This window comes from Xiphophorus maculatus, chromosome 15 (assembly GCF_002775205.1).
Source record: "Xiphophorus maculatus strain JP 163 A chromosome 15, X_maculatus-5.0-male, whole genome shotgun sequence".
NCBI classification, from domain to species: Eukaryota; Metazoa; Chordata; class Actinopteri; order Cyprinodontiformes; family Poeciliidae; genus Xiphophorus; species Xiphophorus maculatus.
In genome coordinates this window covers 13,831,928-13,853,666 of record NC_036457.1, presented here as the reverse complement: position 1 = coordinate 13,853,666, position 21,739 = coordinate 13,831,928, and the positions used below count along the sequence as shown (strand labels likewise).

General features: G+C 39.0%; 1 protein-coding gene across 1 annotated transcript; it reads left to right on the top strand.

Annotated features, from left to right (window-relative positions):
* The first annotated feature begins 36 nt into the window (after positions 1-36).
* wdr26 (WD repeat domain 26) lies at positions 37-20,533 on the top strand. The gene is made up of 14 exons (XM_005800253.2): positions 37-877; positions 3,008-3,107; positions 5,126-5,182; positions 8,493-8,629; positions 10,683-10,780; positions 10,898-11,054; positions 11,983-12,121; positions 12,879-13,019; positions 13,563-13,682; positions 15,116-15,261; positions 15,352-15,430; positions 15,571-15,700; positions 16,509-16,703; positions 16,788-20,533. Exons 1-14 carry the CDS (start codon positions 570-572, stop codon positions 16,811-16,813), a joined length of 1,833 nt encoding a protein of 610 aa, XP_005800310.1. The 5' UTR covers positions 37-569; the 3' UTR covers positions 16,814-20,533.
* The last annotated feature ends 1,206 nt before the right edge of the window (positions 20,534-21,739 follow it).

The following is a 21,739-nucleotide window of genomic DNA, read 5'->3' as shown; positions in this document are numbered from 1 at the left end:
CTACAAAAAAAATTATATTAGTTAAAAAAAACATATGTCATAAAAACAACATTTATACACTTTTGTATCTTCTGTTTTGTCAATTATTTAGTTATTATGCTAACTATGTTCCCATGCACCACCCATGGATTATATTCTACTCGGAAGCCTGCTAGTGTAGGAATTTCCGGCTACGTCAGGGCGTCAGGACTCCATTAGAGTTGCAGCTGTTTTGAGAGAAACATCAACAAAAACGAGCTGACATTAGGCTCTGAGTCTGGCAACAAGGCCTTCAATCTGGAAGCGTAACCTACATTTCCCACCCGGAGCTTCGCCGGTTTCTAACCACGGCCGCTCTCGGTGAGGAAACTCTGGCCTCCGCTTCCTCCTCCTCCGACTCGGACACCGGCGGAGCGTCGCCGCCCCCGCGGAAGAAACACCGAGCCTCGGCGGCGGAGGGAGCAGGAGAGCCCGGGGCTTCAGCCGTTGTAACAGGCCTCTCTGGAGTTGTCCTAGGACTTGCCGCACACTCTCAAACCACCTCTACCATCCACTTTAATCGAAGTGTTGTTAACAACTTTAGCAACAGCATGCAGTCAAACGGGGCAGGACAGGGACAAGAATCCTCTGAGCTTCCCTGCCTGAACAGCGCACAAAACGGGGAGTCATCATCCTCGGCCGGTGGAACCCACTCAAACGGGCTTCTGTCCAACGCGGACAACGGTAACGGTGTCGGTACCAGTAACGGGTCTTCTGTTGGACCTTGTTCGGGGACTTCGGCTACCTCCACGGCCTCAGGTTCGGAGGTGGGCTCGTTGAAAAAGAAGAAACGGCTGTCGCAGACGGAGGAAGATGTCATACGATTAATAGGACAACATCTCCACGGACTAGGGCTGAAGTAAGTTTATCCAATGTGTCAGTCGTAGAAAAACTTCAGCAGACATCAAATATTAGCGATGAACATTTCAAGTATAATCCACATCACTGTTTTTTCTTGTGATAGTGCAGTTGCTAAAAGCGCTATTAGGAGCGCTTGACACACAAACATGGGGGGATGGGGTAGTAAGTTAGCCTGTGAGCTCGGCAGTTGGTAGGAAGAAGGGGTCCATCTTGCACAATAACAGTTAGCTTCAAAGCTAATAGCATTTGGCTGCGCTGAGGTGCTGTGCCCTGACATCAGATATTTAACACAACATAAAACACAAGCTACAGTTTAACAGCTCATCACATGTAACGCAACACGAAGCACGTTTTTGAAATTAGGACATGATGTACTGTCAACATATATGGATTTCGCACTGGATAAAAGCATTACATCATCCAACGTTAGTACCGTTCATTCACACTAAACAAGGCTTAACTTTTTCGTACGATCTATTCACAACACATCAATATGAAGTGTTTTATTTGTGTTAAAGGGGATGTTGTTGCAGCTTCTTAATGATGTGCTAAAGCAGGATTATCGAGTTTGTTGGGTACCTGTTTGCGGTTCAAAGGCTGTTGCGCAAAAAAAAATGCGGAGAAATGTTAAGGTTAATGTATAGATTGTCAAGCCAGCGCGATTCGAGGTTTTCGTGTATTGTTTTTGCTCGGCTGCAAAATATATTTTTAACCTCCGGTGCAATATAAATAATAGTGTAATGCGTAAAAGCACCGTAATAACAAGGCAGCATCTGGTTATTATTCCTCGTCTTTTCCAACTCCGCATTTCTTTATATCCGTCATTTTGTGAAGCTTTGTAGATTTAGGCATTTGTTTCCCCCCTCTCGTTTTTATACGACTGTCTCCTGCAGATTATGTCTCTCTAGCATTAATGCCCTAATTCCCGTGTCTCATCGTCACAGATATTTGTCAACAGTCAGCCAGAACCTGTGACATGCATTTTATTGAGGGCATGTGTTTATTTGAAGACGGCACTCGGGCATTTGTTCCTGAAATGAGCAGAATCAGATGGTTTCATGGCGGCTGAGGAATGCGCTCTCTACCAGCTGTTTTAGATGGAAACGCTTTGCTTGAATCTAATTATAGCCGCGGTGGGGGTTTCAGGATATGCATGTGTGTGTGCACTCATCGTTTTCAAAGTGACTGTTGTATATAAGCTTAAACCTGCGCTGATCTGTGCTGTCCAGCTGAGAAAGTAAAAGCAGCCATTACAGGGTTTTATAAAAGACAGCCTTAACGTTGCTCTATCCATTGAGATGGGGGCTAAGGGGATTGGGGGGGATACATGGCATTGCCTGGTATGAAACAGAGCCCCTATATTTCAACAGGGGAAATACAGGATAAATCAGTATTGCAGTCAGCTGGGTGAGAGGCTCAACACGAAGCTGCTGCGCCACTTCATTGATACCTGAGAATGATGTCATCATGCTGAAAGGTGTCTGCTCCCCCCTTCAACACCTCCCACACCTCCTTCCCCCGCCACCCCGCGCCTCCTCGTTTTCATCTCGGCAAGCGCATTTATGGTGTCCTTAGCTGGGAGATGCTGTTTGGACAGATGGTAATGGTTCATGGTTGACAAGCTGAGAGGGTGATGTCAACTGCAGAGAAAGCTCAGCCCATGTTAATGAACCTCCTACTGTCCACACATAATGCTCCGGTCATGACACAAGTGCTCTGTGTTGGTTTCCCTCAGATATAGGGAGCTATTAAGTTTATGTCACCAGGTAGAGTTGATGATGCCCCCTCTGCATTAAAGTGTTCTCACAGACCACCGTGCCTCTGATTTTAACCCTTTCAGTTGCATTTTGTTGCAAAAAGAAATGTGACGATGATAATAAATAACTCCGATATGTCACTTCATATAATCATGTTCTGACATTTCGACATCCTGCTGACTGAGCTCACAGTTCTGATTACCCACTCACTGCTGACACTGAGATGCCACCTTCATGCTTCATTTCAAAGTCACCCATCCCCTACTTTTCTTCTTTTTTTTACTGTCTTCTGTCTATACATCAGCATAACTTTGTCTGCTTCTCCTCCAACCCCCCACCCCTCCCTTCTGTCTGTGTGTGTGTGTCTGCAGTCAGACGGTGGACCTGCTGATGCAGGAATCAGGCTGCAGACTGGAGCACCCTTCAGCGTCCAAATTCCGCAACCACGTCATGGAGGGGGAGTGGGACAAGGTTAGTTTGGATGACTATTATTGATGAGTTAAGGTTTGATAAACATGGAATGTGGGAATGTGCTTTGAATCTGTTGTGCTATTCACACTTTAAAAATATAAATGTGTTTGTTTAAAAATTGTATATAATAAAGGACACACATGTTATTAGAGGTTCTTTCAGGTTGCATAGAAAGGCATTGACTTACCTTTGTGGTCTATCTGTTATACAAGTTTAATTTTGTTCTCCAATTATTAATTAGTGTATTTAACATTTTTAATTTGTTATATAGTCAATAAACATGCAAAAACATTTTCATACATTTCAAACTAAAATCTACAGTTGGTTATGTTAAAACCACAAGCCTTATTGTATAAAGTAAAATTTAGTACGACTTACTGCTTTTCTCTAAAATCGTAGTCGCGCTAAAGAATCCCTAAATTTTTAACACCTGAAAGAGCAATGCTCAGTCCAACTTCCAAAAATGGAAAGAGTATAACCCAACTTCAAACCAACCAGGCATGAATATTATTGACCTGCAGCTGGACAGCTATCAGTCATCCACTGTATAAACCTGACCCTTAAGGAAGATTGGCTACTATAAAGCCAGTTTTGAAAGAAACACAGAAGAAGTCCTGTTTGTACTTTACCGTAAGCCATATAAGAGACACACCAAGCACATGTAAGAAGATTACTTTGGTCAGATCAAACCAAAACTGAACTCTATACCCTCCATGCAGAATGCTGTATGGCAGAAAACAACCTCCCCTGAGTAAAACACAGAGTTGGTGGTCCAGCAGTGCTTCTCTTCAGCAGAGACATGGAAGATGTTCAGAGCTAAATACAGGCTGATCCTGGAAGAAATCCTTAGAGACTGCAAAAGACTGCAGCCTGTTGAGAGGGTCCACCTTCCAATAGTAACCTCCACTGGGACATTTGGAAGGTTTTGATCAAAGCATCTTAATGTTAGAATTTTCCAATCAAACTCCAGGCCTTATTTTTAACAGCGTATTAGAGGAATTAAATTTGAGAGCATCCTTTATCTATTTTGACTAAGCTTGAGCTTTCCTGAAACAAAATAGGAAAGTGCCCGCTTTGCCCCAAAAAAACTTAGTTTAGTTCTCTGTGTGCATGCAGTCTCACTTTTCATCTACTTTTTATATAAAGAAATAAAACATAGAAATGTGCATCCTTAGTATGCTCTACTGTATCTGTCCATCATACAAACTCCTAATAAAATACCTTGAAATCTGTGGTTTTACTATAGGAAAAAGTTTCAGATATATAAATATTTTTGCAAGATGCTGATGAAAAATACTATGGACTGCATAATTTCAGGTGATGTGTTGTCGTTTTTAGAACGTTTGTTTTGCTAAGAAATCAGGTGGTCTACAACAATAAAAATATGAATGCTATAAATACTGTTTTTTTCTCCATTAACCTTGTACTAAGGGTTTACTCTATTGGATAGTTTTGCAATTGTATGATAGTTAATAATACATGTTTTAAATTTTAGAGTTGTATAAAATATGTAATATTTGATCAGAACATTATATTAAATCCAGTAATGAGTTCAGCACTGCTGAAAATTCTGTTCCAGAATTTAACACAGTCTGACATACATTTTGTTATCACATTCTTTTAATTTTCAAGCTTTGTTGCATTTCTTTCTTTCTAGAGCTTAAGTTAGGCTTAGAAAATTTCAGACCTTATTAAAAAGAAGCATTGCAAAATGATGAACTTAAGCCAAAAGCATTCAGTGTTTGCTTAAGTCAAGTGGTTGGAAATTTGTGCATGTGGGTGGAAGGTTTGTTCTTCCCACAAAGCTACTTGTAAATCTAAGATGTGATTGTTATGCTCAGTTTTTATCAAAGAACATGGAAACTGTAAAAGCCTCATGGGCAGTGGCCATACCATCTCTACCACTTAATGTTCATATTGCTATTTTTTTTCTCCTCTTCTGCATGCATTGAAACTGCTGAGCTAATAATTTCTCTCTGTGTCTCCCTACCATCATGTACCCTTTGTTTTTGGTCCAGGCTGAGAATGATCTCAACGAACTGAGAGCACTGATGCATTCTCCCAACGCCATTGTGGTAAGCGCCCGCTTTGCCCAAACCCTGAACTGGGCTGAATGACAGTCAGTCAGCACACAGGCTGTGCTGGAGGTTCCAGAACTGTATCAGTAGAAACCGGGTCTGTGTTGTGGAGCTTTTTAACGCCTAAATGTTCTGGATAAAGAGTTAAAAATGGACCACACACTGGATTTAAGGAAGGAATATGCTATTTTGCTGAATTATTCGTTTTGGCTTATTTACTTTTTTCTTTATTTCTTCAATTTGTTATACTTTGCCATTTTTTATGAATCATACTTAAAGCAAATTACAGCGCCTACTGGTTTTTAATGTATTGCTTTAGTTTGCAATGCTTTGTGATGTCTGAGTCAAGCTTCTTCTGCTCTCTTTCATAAATTACAAAGCAGTGCTATTAAAAATAAATAGAATGGTTAAATTTAAGGGGAAAAAAATTTAGATAGAACCATATTCTGCCCTGTATCCCAGTGAAAATTAGCAGTTGGGAGACGGGTCGCTGCAGGGTCATGTACTTTTGGAAATACAGCATGTGGGTGGATGCTGCCTTGAATTTATGTGTGGTTGTCTCAACTCTGCTTGTATCAGTTGTCGGGGTCGTGCTGCATCCCTGAGATAAGACTCAAATTTAATACCAAAGATATCTCTGCTTGCACTGATCAGTAAACACGTTTCTGTTACCATCAGCGTGAAATAAAGAGACGGAGAGGGTTGATTTCAACAGTGGTAGGAGTGTAATTGAAAATAACAGTGGAAATATCATGTGCGGGGTCGAAACGGGTGCTTTCACTATTTGAAATTGGCTGAATTATTATTATAATTTTTTTTCAATCTTTTAAAATTAAGTTGAAGCAGTGCCTGAAATGGTAGCTGAATGTGTTTATTCTGCCATCTGGATTTCCATTTTGATTTCAAAGTTCATGTTTAAAGTTGCTCCCTTTAAAGTACACAAGCAACACTGGCAAAGAAGTGGTACATCATCAAGTTGGATAAATAGTTGGAGAAGAATAGGACCAATAATGCCCATTACTTTCACTCTCCTGTTCAAAAAGATTATACGGTTGTGCAGTCCAACCTGCTAATTGTCCTCTTTACTCTCTTAAATCTCTGCCATTCTTCATGTTTCTTTATCGGGTTCGTTAACTGTTTATGGAAACGGTTAAACCTTTAACCGTTGTGAGGGTGGGGACTGGGGGGGGGGGGGGGGGGGGGGGGTATTAAGCTAGCTAATGCTAGATTTAACAATCTGACAAACTGATAAACGGAAAGTTGAATTTAGCGTCCTATCAAACAATGCATTTATTGTTTGTAATGTTAAAAAATGAGCTCAGCCGACATGCCAAAATAAGCTCCACATGACAGCAATGCACATTTGAATGTAATGCGTTTTTTAAGAGGCTTTAAACATACTTGAAAAGGGAATGGAGTTGCTATTTAGTGCTACAACACAAGGCCATAATTTGAGCAATCATGCCTTTGCATTATTATATATGGCTTCTGTGTTCTTGCTATGCTAGCCTCACCAGTCAGGGTATGCAGTTGTTGAAAAACATTGCCATGGTTGCTTTCTGAATTAGAGTTAAACATTGTGAGACTTTAGACTGATATTAAATGGCATGAGTTTTACAACTATAAGACCTGGTATTAAAATACACCCTGACTGATTCGGATAAAAGTAGATCCCACTAAGCACTGTCATTTACTCCTGTCCTGCGTGATCAGATTTCAGTAACTTCCTTTACACACAGATGAGCAGGTCGCCACATCACAGGGGTGGGCTGCCAGCTGAGACATAAACTGGACATCAGCAGGTCCTCTGATGTTTCCGCATTACCTCTGAAACTTCCAGTCACATGAGCTGCATTATTAATCAGTTATTAACATCGTTGAGGTTTAGATGAGTTGCATTTTGCTATTTTAGTTTGGCTTCAAAATCTCTATGAACTTAAATATATAGCTGAACAGATGTGTTATGGGAGAAGTAAAATGTTAGAGCTCAAAATGCTCTATATTAGTGGACGGACACTGAAGAATGTAAACTATAATTTATAATTGTTTGCGCAAAGTGTTTTAGCCTGCACTAATAAAGTGACAAGATATTTGTCAGATACAGATTTTGTTCCCGTGAGTCATTTTTTAAATTATTAACTTTTAAGCAAGGATTGCAGTGGGTGCAATTAGCTAAAAAATGTACAAGGAACAAACATTCACCCATGCAGCATTCTAAAGTCTATTGGTCTATATAAAAAACATATTTTGAGGAAAAAATCTTTTTTTTGATATTAAATGGTACGAGTTTTACATACCATTTAAAAAAATCTTCTTTTTTTTCTCTCTATAAAGAGGATTCCATGAAATTTATTGTCTCTGGTTATTAAAAATAATCGTCATGCTGAGTTTTCCGGAGGTCATGAGGTCATGTCTGTGGGTTCTCCTTCAATGTGTCCCAGGACGGTTGTGTTTAGTGACAAACTGATGCAGATACTTGTGTCCCAGAACGTCCCAGTTAGAATACTGGGTGAATATGTGATCTTATAAAGGCACCTCATTTACACAAAAGTCAGACTATCAAGTACCGGTACTTAAATTTTCCTTCATTTAGAGATTATAAAATTTATTAACATGAAGCATTTTTCTTTGTTCAGACATGTGCCTAGTTTAATTTTTTTTTCTTTTAGTAAATCACATGGAAAAAGACAGCCATTTCTGTTTTTTTTTCTTGCTGCCTGGCTCTTTATAGGCAGAATCATAACTTCAAACATGTAAACAGAATCATAAAACAGCTTCTGGCTTCCACTGTGTGCTGCCTCAACAGGGGATCTTTTCAAAGTAGGGGAGCTTTATTCAACACAGCATGTGGGAGATGTGGTCATGCATCCTTAGACTGAAGCTGCCCCACCACTCCTTCTATACAGTTTCCTGTACAGTAGCAGATAATAGAATATTCAACTCTCCATGAGGGTTTATACATATCATTTACTTTGAGTGCTTAACTTCAGAACACCTTTAAAACGCAGGGAGAAATCACTTTTGGCTTAAAATTGATTAATTCCAACACTTTTTAGGTATTTTCAAGGCAAAGATTAAAGATTGTGCTGTTAAATTACAGATGTCAGTATATGAACAGTTTGTAAACAGACTATTATTTCAAATTTTGCTTTGAGAACTGTTTAGAAACTCTATTCCTCTGCTGTGAAGTACTTTTAAGTATTTTAGGAATATATTCATTAATGCTTTCTTTAATCGTTTTAATCTAATAAAAACAGGGTTTTTACTTTTGTCCATTGTTTTATTGTTGTCTTCTTCTCCTCCTCAGCGCATGAAGTTCCTGCTGCTGCAACAGAAGTACCTAGAGTATCTGGAGGACGGCAAGGTCCTGGAGGCTCTGCAGGTCCTCCGGGGAGAACTGACGCCGCTCAAATACAACACGGATCGGATCCACGTCCTCAGCGGGTACTTTCTGATGTTTCACCAATTTCACAAATGACTCACTCAAAGTACTACATTTAAACAGCTCCACACATTTACTTTTCTCTCTGTAAAAATGCACAATATTGGCAGTTAAGTTCTTAAATGTTATTTAGCTTATAATATGCTCTTTTTTATTGTTTTGTTTTTATTATTCATCACAACACAGCTTATGGTACTTTGAATTTTGATATATATTTGCAGATGAAATAAACTGTCATCAGCTGGGCTTTGATGAAAAGATAAAAAGCAGAGATAGCCAACAAGATGAGTAGTTCAAACACTTAGTATTAACTTCAAAGAGAAGCTACTTAAAAAACTGAACAGAGAAAAACGGCCACTGGCTACTCGGGCAGTGCTTCTGTAGGAAGCAAGCAACTAAAGGCTGAAACTGTGGCAAAATATAAGATTAAATTAGGCCGAATTTGTAGTCAGTTGTTGTTGCAAGGAGTGTTAAAAGCTGCCATGAGATGTTAGCTTGGTGTTGTGGAGGAATTAGGGAACAGCAGAGGAATTAAAAAGACATCAAAGGACCTAGCTGTTCTTCTATTTTCATTAAGTGAGACAAGTAAATCAAGACCTGATTTGCTTTATTTGTGAATTATGAGCTTGTTAGTTTTTAATAATGTTTGTATACATGTCATTTTGGTTTTAAAGTTAAAGAATTGCTTCTTTAATCTGTTACCTGCTGTGATGAGTGTGGCAACAATATCACTTTGCATCTTTAGGATTTTTTACTCTGTTTTGTATTTTGCCAATGTGCCAATTGTCAACCTTTCTTATGCTTATAGGTTATTGTCATGTCTTGCTTGCTCTCTAAGACTTTACTGTTACTTATTTTAAGTGTCGCTCAGACAACCTTGTTGTTGCCAAGACTGGGCCAGCCGTGTTTTACTGGGATGTAGCAGAAAGCCTACATCTGGGACATTTTTGGAATCAACTTTAAATCACAACAAATGTCTCTAAGGGCTGCGGTTGGTTCTGGCAGCAACGACTTAACTGACCCATGTGTATTCATTGGCTGAGAGCACCGTCAGTACTTTCTCATGATTTCAGAAAATAAGCAGTGCTCATGTTAAAGAATGTTGTAAAACAAACTACACGAGTCTCTATGACAATACAGTCAGTCAGTGATATTTAAATGTATGCTTCATTCAGAAACCTGTGTTACCCTGTAATACTCCTGTTAGCAGTATGCTGCTCTTAAGTCAACAGGTTGCTTCTACCTCAATTAATACAGTGAATGATATGGTTATAACAATAAACCCAGCTCTTGATATGAGACTATACATAATGTTGTGTCTTCAAGATTGACATGCAGTGCGCAGGGCACCGAATGATCAGGCTCTTGGAAACTCGTCACACCTACAGTAATTATAATGACATTTTAAAAAATGTGTGAAGCAAGGTACAATTCATGCAAAGATAATATTTGGTTAAGAATAAAAAAGATGCCTCAATCTCAAGTCTAGCAGACAGTTTGAATATGCCCTCAAAAGGCATCAAGAGATGTGGGTGGAAAAGAGAAAAAGAACAAACAGTGACTTGATAATCGCGTGTGGTATGGAGTCTCGCTTCACCTCCTGTCCACCTTACTTCTTTTTCTGTGTTGTTCGTAGTTTAGGGCGCCCAAATGACTAGCACTGCCCCTGGTCATGACTGACTATTAAATTAGATTTGTCAGGACATTTCATTTACTGTACATTAAAATATTGTTTTAATTATTAAGTATTCAGTTTATTCATGTTTTGATGGACTTCAAAAACATGCTATCAAGGCATTTTTGGTTAGCTTTTCCTTGTTATTTGCTGTCCGCCTCCAGACAAGAATGATATAAGCATAATACAGCATGGGCATGTTGTGCAAAAAGAATAATTGTCGTTTTGATTTACTCTGACCAGTCTTGTAGGTTAAATGAGATATTGTACAAGAAATGTTGCATCTAATAAAGTTTTGGTTGTGCAATGAATCATGTTAGTTTTTTTGATTTCTACCAACCAATTTTTACCCTAAACCTTGACCTTGTATTTTCTTGCAGGTACCTAATGTGTAGCCACGCCGACGACCTCCGAGCCAAGGCAGAGTGGGAGGGCAAGGGCACAGCCTCTCGCTCCAGGCTCCTGGATAAATTACAGAGTGAGGAGATGCTTTCCATTTAATAAGCCTGTGGAGCTAGCACATGTTGCCCAGCTTCCACACATACATTTGATGTGCTGAGGTGAACTATCTTCCCGCTTTCTGACCATGTTACAGCGTACCTGCCCCCATCGGTGATGCTGCCTCCTCGGCGACTACACACTTTGCTGCGGCAAGCGGTGGAACTACAGAGGGATCGCTGTCTTTATCACAACACCAAGCTGGACAACAACCTGGATTCAGTCTCTCTTCTCCTCGATCATGTCTGCAGCAGGTTGGTTCTGCAGCATCAGTCATAAAGTGAAAATGTTGATGGAAATGCATCTTAGGTCTGAGAAGTGTACACAACCTTGTTAAAATGGTGAGTTTTTGTGTTGTAAAAAAAATAGTTTGAGGAGGGTTGGACACAAGCAGGAAGCGTGATGTTTGTTTTGCCCTCATTACTGCCTGTTGAGGCTGTCAACATATTCAACTGAGCTTTAATATATTCAGTCAACGGAAAAAAATTCTACTTCAGTTACAGATGGTGAGATAAATTTTAAGTTGTCACATCTAAAACAGTAAGTGGTCTTGAAGATTTCTTTAAATAACAAATGGATAAATATTATCGCTTCTTACCGCTGTGCTCTTTGTATAGTAACAGTCATATATTAGCTAGTTAATTAGCCCTGGTGTCATTCGCTATGTTGGTCTGTCACAATAACAGTTTTTACTGGACAATAAATTGTCCTAGAAATTATTGCGATAAACAATAACATTGTTATTTTGAGACTATTTTCCAAGTAATATATTGATAATGGCATAACAAACGGTTGCTCTCTTATAGACCAATAAACTTTAATTTTATGAAGAACACTTAGAAATGGAAGATATTTTAAATATCCCAAATAAAACTAAACAACCAAAAACAATAAACAAAAATACAAACCACACACAACCGAACCCATAAATAAAATGGATTATGGCGTTTTTTTGAACAAAATTAACCGGAATGGAAATTATCAAGTTAATTTTAATTTTTCATGCGATTAATTGCTTTATTGTGATAGGCGTAGGCTGCTTTTTCTGTTCTCTCCGTACATCTGAAAATACTATAAACACTACATTTTGAGGGCCAGTTTGTATCCTGTTGTTGAATTTTCAAAATGTATTCACCGGTGGGTTTTGTAGACTTTAAAAATCAATCTGTTTTCTTTCTGCAGGAAACAGTTTCCCTGTTACACCCAGCAGATTCTGACAGAGCATTGTAATGAAGTGTGGTTCTGCAAATTCTCAAATGATGGCACCAAACTAGCAACTGGCTCCAAAGACACGACTGTCATAATCTGGCAAGTGGACCCGGTGAGTGTGCAAACATACACGCCTTACTCATTTGACCACAGTCTGTTGGAGATTGTAGTAGTTGCAGTCTCTTTTTAGGTCTAAACTAGAAAAATATATACTTTCAAATTATCAAGAGACAATGTGTGCTCAACTATTAAAATATAACGAGTGAAAGTTAAAATGTGCTGTTGCAACACAATCTATTTTTGCAAAAGCAAATATAATTTAAGACAGAAAACAGAGCTTTATCCCTAAGGTGTTAAGAAACGAGGGTGACATTAGAATTTTTGTTTGCTGAGATAAATAATGTAATTGGTGTATTTAAGCTGTCTCTGTGCAACACGATCCTCCTCAAACGGAAACAGAGAGAAGATCAAACATTTACTGGATGAGAACACAATGACATGGGTTGAAATTAGCTCAGAGATTATGGAAAACCAAATAGGTCCTTTTATAGAACCGGTTAAGAATTAGCTCAAGCTTAAAGCACTGGAACTTCTTTAATGTTGTCCTTTCTTCAAACATTCAGCTGAAAATCTATTTGAAACACCTGGAATTGGCAACCTGGATCTAGTTCTCCTTATGTCCTCTCAAGTGTTTTGTCTTGCTACTGTCTTGTATGAGATTATTCAAGTTTATGCTTTTATGCTTTTAGAGCATTTATGTAATGCTCTAAAAGGTAGTCTGATGAAAGGTAAAGCTGAATGAAATAAAGTTAAAAATGCCATTATAAAGTTTCTTATTCAGTAATGCATCATTTGTGCCTGCCATGTAGGAGAGCCACCAACTGAAGCTGCTGCGAACCCTGGAGGGGCACGCATACGGCGTCTCCTACTTAGCCTGGAGTCCTGACGACACCTACCTGATCGCCTGTGGACCTGACGATTGCTCTGAGCTCTGGCTCTGGAATGTTCAGGTAAAATTAAAAGAAAGAAAACAAATGAAAAAGTATCCTTAAATATTCTTTTCAACACCATTCACACAGGAAATTGGGCCTTTGCTGTTGTCACGGATTGTTGGCTTCATACCTCAATTAATGAGCATTGTCATACAGAGATATTTTCTTCTACACAGTTATAGGATGCTTCAGCTGTCAGAATTTATTTATATACTATTGGTTTTATTTGAGATACTCTGATCTCATGCATTATATCGCAGTTTCTGTATCATTCAGCTTGACACACAGTAAATGTGTCTCCTCATAGCCATCCTCGGTATGACGCGGTTATCTAAGCACCATTAATCGTATCCCAAGTCTGAAAAGTGCTATGGATACCCTGTAGTGTGCTATTTGTACTCAATGACCTTTTCTTTTCACCCATCCACTCTTCTCCCCTCCCCTCTCTCTTTTTTTTTTCTCACTCATCCCTCCCCCACTCTTGCTCAATGTGTCTTCTCACTCTCTCCCTTCCCCCCATTTCCTTCTCTGTGTTTCTCTATAAATACCAATCTTTGCCAGACGGGGGAACTGCGGACCAAGATGTCCCAGTCCCACGAAGACAGTCTTACCAGTGTGGCCTGGAATCCTGACGGCAAACGCTTTGTCACCGGTGGACAAAGGGGGCAGTTTTATCAGTGTGTAAGTCCTCCAGTCATTTACCAACTTTTACAAACACAATTCTTTGGGTTTTTTTCATTTTGCCACAATCACAAACATTGTAGTGTTTTATTTGGATGTCATTTGATCCACAAACACAAAGTAGTGCATAATTGTGAAGTGAAAGGATATTATGACATATAGACCTGAAGCATGGTGCTTGTTTGTATTTAGTCCTGATTAAAAACTTTACAAAACTATCTGTTGCTGCAATTTCAGCTGCAGGTCTTTTAGTGTTTCTTGACTAGTTTTATATACTTGGGCATTCAAACTTGTGCTTAATCTTCTTCTGATGTTTGACTGGGTCATTCTAATGTTTTGATTTAAACATTATAAACTAGGGCTGTTGTAAAAGAATATTTTAGTAATTGAGTACTCTCTAGAATGTTTTTATGATTATCCGAGGAATCGGATCTCTCTCCCTGTCTCTCTCTAACTCTCTTTTTCTTCCTCTCTCTCTCTCTCAGCGCCATTCCTACCGTTCGCTCCAAAAGCTGTCGTAGTCTAACTATTACACCCCAAAATTCAACACTCCTTATTTGTCCCCCAAACCCTGACAAAACGCCGCACAATTCAACACCATGCTGCTACCATTTCACAACAACTCATAGGCGGAAGTAAGAGAGCTGCCCACCACAAATAATAATCCGGCTGGAACATGGTGCGCTACATAATTCAGCAAAGCTTCGAGGCAGATACATTTTCCTTGAGGAATTTTAATAATTGAGGTACTCTAATCATTCGAGGAATCATTTCAGCCCTATTATAAACCAATATTTCACTAACTTCATTTTAGATCTGGCTAGATGTTTATGTGACCTCCTGGAAGGTCACCCTCAACCCCAATCGTATTTTAAATTTCTTCTTCCCAGTCTTCCATATTAGCCAGGCCAATAATTATTGAGTTGAATGATTTTCCCATCTGGATCCCTGCAGCTCCCCCAGAGTAACCGTAGACCTTCTGGTTGATTTTCTGAATAATGTTCTCCTTATAATGCTTTGAACTTTTTTTGTAGTTTCATGCCTAACCGTTCTGCTGTTTCTTTTAGTATTAACAGAGTAAATGTGGCTGAAGGCCAATGCACAACATCCTTTCAGATTTTTTTTTTAAAGAAAAATAAAAAAAAAACCCATCTATGCTCCTTTCATGCCACAATTATGCTGAATCATAATGTTAAAACCATTGTTTTTGGTTTTAACATAACAAACCCTGTAAGCATAATGACCAGTTTGCAAGGCACTTGAAGCTCCAGAGTCTTTGCATTTGGCTGCTGCTTAATGTAGGTGGTTGTGATTAGACAGTCTTGGCTTTGGCTTGGAGTTAAAAACTAAACAGGGTACCCTGCTCTGCGTGTGTGTATGCTCGTCTTCCTGTTAAGAATAAGGGCTTAGGGTCCTGCTGTCTGTGTTATCAGGACCTGGATGGGAATTTGTTGGACTCGTGGGAGGGGGTGAGAGTTCAGTGCCTGTGGTGCCTGAGTGATGGGAAGACTGTGCTGGCCTCGGACACCCATCAGCGTATCAGAGGGTACAACTTTGAGGACCTCACAGACAGAAACATGTATGTATATTTTGAAATGAGAATGAAAGATGTGACTTAATGTAATTCATTTTAATAGCAGAAAAATTATTTTCACATGTTTTTTTACAGAGTTCAAGAGGACCACCCTATCATGTCTTTTACCGTTTCAAAGAACGGTAGATTAGCTTTGTTAAATGTAGCAACTCAGGTAAGCTAATCAGTTTTATCAAGTTGCTTGTAAACAAAATAAATGTATTGGAGAAATATAATAGATTTGGGAATTAATAAAGTATTTTTAAATTAAATAGAATTTTGAATTGAAGCTGGTTTCAACATGCTTCACTATAGGGAGTGCACCTGTGGGATCTTCAAGATCGGGTGCTTGTGAGGAAGTACCAAGGTGTGACCCAGGGCTTCTACACCATCCACTCCTGCTTTGGAGGACACAATGAAGACTTCATCGCCAGTGGCAGCGAAGGTACAGTGAAAAGGCAGCTGAAGGCCATTGACAATAAACAGTTTACAATAGAACTAAACTTGGTTGCCTAATGTGGGAAAGCATCTCCTACCAAAGTTTTTTGTTTTTTTCATTAATTTTTTCTGAACCAACAACCAACAGAATATCTATTTTTTCTACATTCAGTTTCTAAAACAAACCAAAAAAAAACCCCATTATTTTTAGATGTACATAGTGGGAAATTAGCACATCCTGCCAACTGTGAAACATGGTAGTGGCAGCATCATGGTGTGGGGATGCTTCTCTTCAGCAGGGAGAGGAAAGCTGGTTTAAATTGTAAGAAAGATAAATAAAGCAAAATCCAGAGTAATCCTGGAAGAAAACCTGTTAAGAAAAGATTATAGATTCCGAGTGAGACAATGACCGCCAGAGCTTTAATGGGCTGATTTTGATCAAGGTGCATTCTGTTATGGAGAGAAAATCAGTCTTTTAATAACTCAAAGATTTGTAAAAAGAAAAGGGAAAAAAAACATAATTTTCCTTCAACTTCATAATTATTTACTACTATGATTTGAGTTGATTCATCACAAAAAACGCGAATTTCTAAAATTCAATTTCTGTTCAAATACAATTCGAAATGTGTTGGTTAAAATTTTACAAAATGCAAAGGATTCTTTTGAGAAATTGCGGGAAGAATTCAAATTTGAGGATGATATATAATCTTTTGTTTCTTTGGTTATCGTCGTCGCTCTGAGCGGTGGTATTTCTTTCCCTGTTCTAAATATATTTTCGTCCGTCTGTTCACTACCTTTTCCATCTATCCCACCAGACCATAAAGTGTACATCTGGCATAGGCGTGGCGAACTTCCTATTGCCGAGCTCACAGGCCATACACGCACCGTTAACTGTGTGAGCTGGAACCCAGCCATCCCGGGTCTCATGGCGTCCGCCTCGGATGACGGCACAGTGCGCATCTGGGGTCCCGCACCATTTCTCGATACGCAAGAGGCAGACGGACTCAACGGTAAGAGGTTTACGTTCAAACATGAGCTGTTCTCACAACCTATAATAACAAGTTGCATGTTTTTCTTGCTTTTTGTCTCCTCAGAAAACAGCAGTAATATGGACAGTTGATGGTGACCTACAGAGCAGATGACGTCTCAATTTGACAACAACCCAAGAATCCTACAATATAACAAAACGTAAATGGGCAAATACAATTTGATATCACCAGAGAGAAAGCGAAGAAAAACCCAGCAAATGTCACCGACCCATCTGAGAAAACAAAAGTGAGAAAAATATGGCTCCAGACCGGCCTAGACAAATGGTGGACATGATGACGGACTCCCTGGAATTTTGGGTCCGCATCCAAAAAAAAATTTGGATCCCTTTCTAAAGGCCTGGAAAGTCAGTCAGAACTCAGCGGGATCTTCCTCTGATGAACTGTAACAGCTGTTCTCCTCACTTCTAACTGACCCCCCTCGTCCTCCATTTTGCTCCAGTGTCAGTAGACATGCCAGCTCTTTGCAAGTATCTGAGGAAATCCACGTCCACCCTGAGCCTGGGGCCCGCTGCATCCTCGCGATGCCTCCAGACGGACGGGGCGGACTAGCCCTCTCCTTGCCGGACTACATCCGTCTGCCCTTTTGTCTCAGACTCTCTAATGTCTCTATGGACATGGGTGGGAACTTGTTGTTGAGAGAGGAGGATGGTGCGTGTGGGGTGGGCGAGGGCTATAGTAGGTCATCTGTGTGTTTTTCCTTTTCCCCTTTTTATTTGCTAAATTCTTCAGTCATTTGGACAAAAGCTGAAAATTCACGGTGAAACCATCAACAGACCAGCTGATAAGGAACACCGATAGGCTATGCTAACTGTTTGAAGTTTTTTTTTTTTTAAATGATAGTCATAGCGTTCATTCTTGTTTAAGAGGCGAACCCTAGCTCATGTAGTGCCCAAGGAAAACTTCAGCGTGAAGATTCCATGTTTTGTTTCTCAGCATTAGGAGGGGAAAAAAAAACTTTTTATCCCCTTATTTAACATCCATCACGGACAGCTCCCCCATTCCCACCCTCCTGTCGAGCTAGCCTGTGCACAACTCCGTTAAATCTACCTATGAGGAGGACAGAGTGTTCCACAGGTTACATATCCACTGTGAGGGGGTCACACACTAGTGGCGAGGTGTGCTTTCCACCATCAAGACACGCATATATATATATGTATAAACACACACATATATATATAAACCGAGACCTTTCTCAGAAAGAGACGCTTTCAGACGTGGAGTGCAACTTCATTTGCACGCTTAGTGACTGCTGTCCCTCCTGTGTGAGAGTGGATGAGTGTGAGTGTGAGTAATAGTGACAAGAGTGTTTTTTTGCATGCACACAGTAGAGCGAGAGTGGACATTATTGGGTGCAGATTTAATTGGCGCGTGTTCTCTTTTGTTGTTTTTTTTTTGTATGTGTGCAACTCACACCAGCAGAAGATTCTCTCCCCTCATCCCCTTGTTTTCATAGTAAAATTGTTCAAGATTTTAAACCAATTCTGAGTTATCCAAAGCCCCATAGGGACCTCTCTAGCTGTGGAACAAAAAAAATGAGAGCCATTTTGTAAAAACAGAAAATCTTTTTTTTTTTTAATGTGGGGCTTTCATTTTTACATTAGAATGTGTTTTGTCCTCAACGATGCAGCATTCAAATGGCACTGATATGTTGACATAAGATTCGTTGGGTGAAGCAAAGTAAAATACAAAAAAAAAAAGAAATTTAAGTGAGACACCAGAAAGGGGCTGAAAGTTGTAAAGGCATGGGCCGGTACGAGATTCTGTGAAAAATATATCACAACTTCAGGGTATCAAAATATTTCCAGAAAACTTCCAAACAAAAATGTAGAAACATGCTCAAGGTCCCCCCCCCAATTTTTAAACAAAATACCAACAATTATTACTGCCATAAAAATATGATCGAATTGATTATTGCAGTTATAATAGTGTATTTAATATTTATTTATTATTCCGATATTGATCAATAGACTTGGAATATAAATAGAAACACCCACCAAGTTTTATTATTGCACAGTATCTGACACCTTTCTACTTGGACTATCCGTGCTGGTACCTAGCCTGCAGTCGTCTGCTTGACGGCATTCCAGCTGTAGTTTTAAAACAGCATTACTTTTGAAGAGTGATTGCTGGAGCTACTTCAGTTCCCAAAGTAAGCCGCTGGTAAACTTTTTACCATGAAACCGGCCCATGACCAGTTATCAGCGAAGGGTTATTTCATTAGAGAAGTCGATGATTGGAATTATTCGACAAGTTTATAAAAAGAAGAGGCATCAATAGCTAAAACCACGCTCCAAGCGCATTAGTTTGGGACTTTTGCAATCCTGAATCAAAGCAACACAAACTGCCTTCCTGTTCCCACAGTTGCACAGATCCCCCGCCCCCTCGGTATGTATGACTCCCTCACGGCACTTTGAGTGGTCTTTCTGCTCTCCTGCACATGAAGCGGTGGCATTAATCTTTAGTCTGTTGCCACCCAAAATGTTACATTGGTAAAGATTTAAAAACCTAATAGGAGATTTCAAGAGGATCTGAGTCCTCGCCATGCCTCTATGCACCCGATGTGAGTGATTGGCCCAAATGTGATGGAACTCAGCATTATAAGACAAAGCAATCTCATCTTGAAGGTACCCCTCTGGGAGTTTAGAGAGAGTTAGGCATCAACCTCCCCTTTGCTCTCCAGCCAAGTTATTCAGTGGTCTTTGCACCATTTAAAGCTTTCTTCCTCCCTTATTTCAGGGTATGTAATGACAATTCGCTACAGACTGATATAGTAAAATGTTTAAACCAGTGCTTTTGTCTGTTTTTATTGAACTTTTTTTGTTACTTAATTTTTTTTTTTTTTTTTTTTTTTTTTTTTTGTTCACGTATATCATTTTTGGTTGATCTCTATCCCTGTATGATCATATTAAAATATAACCAGACATTTGGAGTCCTTCTTTTTTTTGTAACATAACTTCTCTTTCTTTTACGTGTATTTTTGTTTGTATTCAGTTGCATTTTTATCTACCACCACAATTACAAAACAATATGCACACCAACGCTCTTTGCCAGTAGAAGCAGGGGAGGAGTCATGGTGTGTTTAAATGTTATCGAATCAGGTTCTAACTGTCCACCCATCGCCTTTAAAGAAATTCCTCCCTGTGAAGATTCTGCTTACTCGCATCTCTCTGTGTTTTAATATCTTCTGCTCGGTGTGCCATTGTAGATAGTCAGTTGCTACTTTTCCGACCTGTATTGAAGCCAAATCCCAGGCACACAGTTGTTTTCTTGTAGGTTATGTACGTCACGGACTGATATGCACACTCTAGAAACCTCTTCTCTCCCAAAACCACAGAATGGACTCCTCTTTCCATGCCATGAATCCATTTCAGAAGACTTGATGGAAATCAATGCACATTTTTAAAACCTCCAAAAAAGTAATTCAGTAAAGAAAAAAAGTAAAAAAAAAAAACAAACATCCTTCACCTGCTGGTGGCAAAATGCTATGTCTGTATGCAACCCGGTGTCTCCTCTGTTCTTCTGTCGGAGTTTGCCGAGGGAGTTGTTTCTGATTTAACTATGTCTTATTTCTCTGAGGTGATGGTGGTGGCGGGATGGGACCGGGGCGGGGAATAAGGGCTTACTGTAGCATCTCTAAGTTCCTTGGGCTCTAGGGTGGGAAGGGGGTGATGTGTTGGTTTGCGTTCAATGTCTTATTTACAACAGTGATTGTAATGTTTTGTATTGTTGTGTAGGAAAAGTGTTATGTATGCATATTTTCAATAAAGAATTCAGGGTTTTGAAAAAACAGATCTAAAATAATTTAATGGCACAGGGCCCATGTTTTGGACACTTACAAGATGACTGGAAAACGAACCTTTTTTGAGCTTAAAACCTGCGTGCAAGTTGGGGGTGAAAAGTTATCACTAAATTCAGGCCCCAGTGAAGCATTCTGGGTTAATTCTGTTCTTGTTTAGATTACTGTATTAAATTATTTGATTTTGACATGTCTTGAAAGCTACATCGAGTCTTAACAGAGAGGGGGCCTTGCTTTGACACCAGCATTAGGAATAACAAAATCTGTTGACAATAAATTCCACTTATTTTTAAGTAAGTCTTGTTGTTGGCCATCCATTTTAATATAGAGTTTGCCATTTTAGGGAGAGAGGAGAAACATGAAAATGGTTTGTGTGACTATTAAGCATGTAGAAAGTAATCAGATTACTACTGCTCATGAGTAGGGGATGAAAGCTTTTGTGGTTAAATAAATGGAAGATCCTAAATGAAACAATATGAACCTAAATCAGAATTTGTTTTACATGACTAAAGGTTTGCCCAACAAGCAAACTTCTCTTTTAAGTACTTAAAAAAACAAGTTGACTGTTGAAAATCTATTGAAATTGTATATTATTATTTTTTTATTTCTAGATTTTTTTTTTTCAAAGACTAATTTTATAACAGTATATTACTGTTATAAAATGTAAACAACCTCTTAATTAAAGTATTTGTCAAATTGCGCCATCTGGTGGTATTGAAAACAACAAGGTGACCTATAAAAACGAAATGCTCTACCAACAAAACAAAAAAAGAAATCTGAAACTTAAAGTACAATAAACAATAAATGAGTTATCAGTAAAATAAATATTTTGAGCTATTTTAAGATGGGTATACTGTTATTGTTTATGAAGTAAATATTAATGCTACTGCAGATTAAATTGAAATAAACAAGCATGTAATACTAATTACATAACATAAAATATATCAATTGGTCCAAAGCTTAACAGTGTTTAAGTAATACATAATATGATTGTGGCTATTATGATGTTGGCATGATTTTAAAATGTGTTAAAGGGAAAAAGGAGAAAATTGATATGTAAAATGGCTGCTGAGATTTCTGAGTTCTGTAGTCAAATTTCGGGTTATGTGAGAAGCCTCTAGCTTACCAGGCTAGATTTCTAACTTTAGAAGTCATTCCAGTTTATCTTTTTTCAAACTGAAACTCAAAAGCTGACTTATGA

Excerpts from the sequence above, each read along its gene's own strand:
- wdr26 (XM_005800253.2), top strand. The coding sequence starts at position 570 with ATGCAGTCAAACGGGGCAGGACAGGGACAAGAATCCTCTGAGCTTCCC. Across the intron at positions 3,108-5,125 it reads TGGAGGGGGAGTGGGACAAG|GCTGAGAATGATCTCAACGA; the intron begins GTTAGTTTGGAT and ends TTTTTGGTCCAG. Across the intron at positions 12,122-12,878 it reads TAATCTGGCAAGTGGACCCG|GAGAGCCACCAACTGAAGCT; the intron begins GTGAGTGTGCAA and ends CCTGCCATGTAG.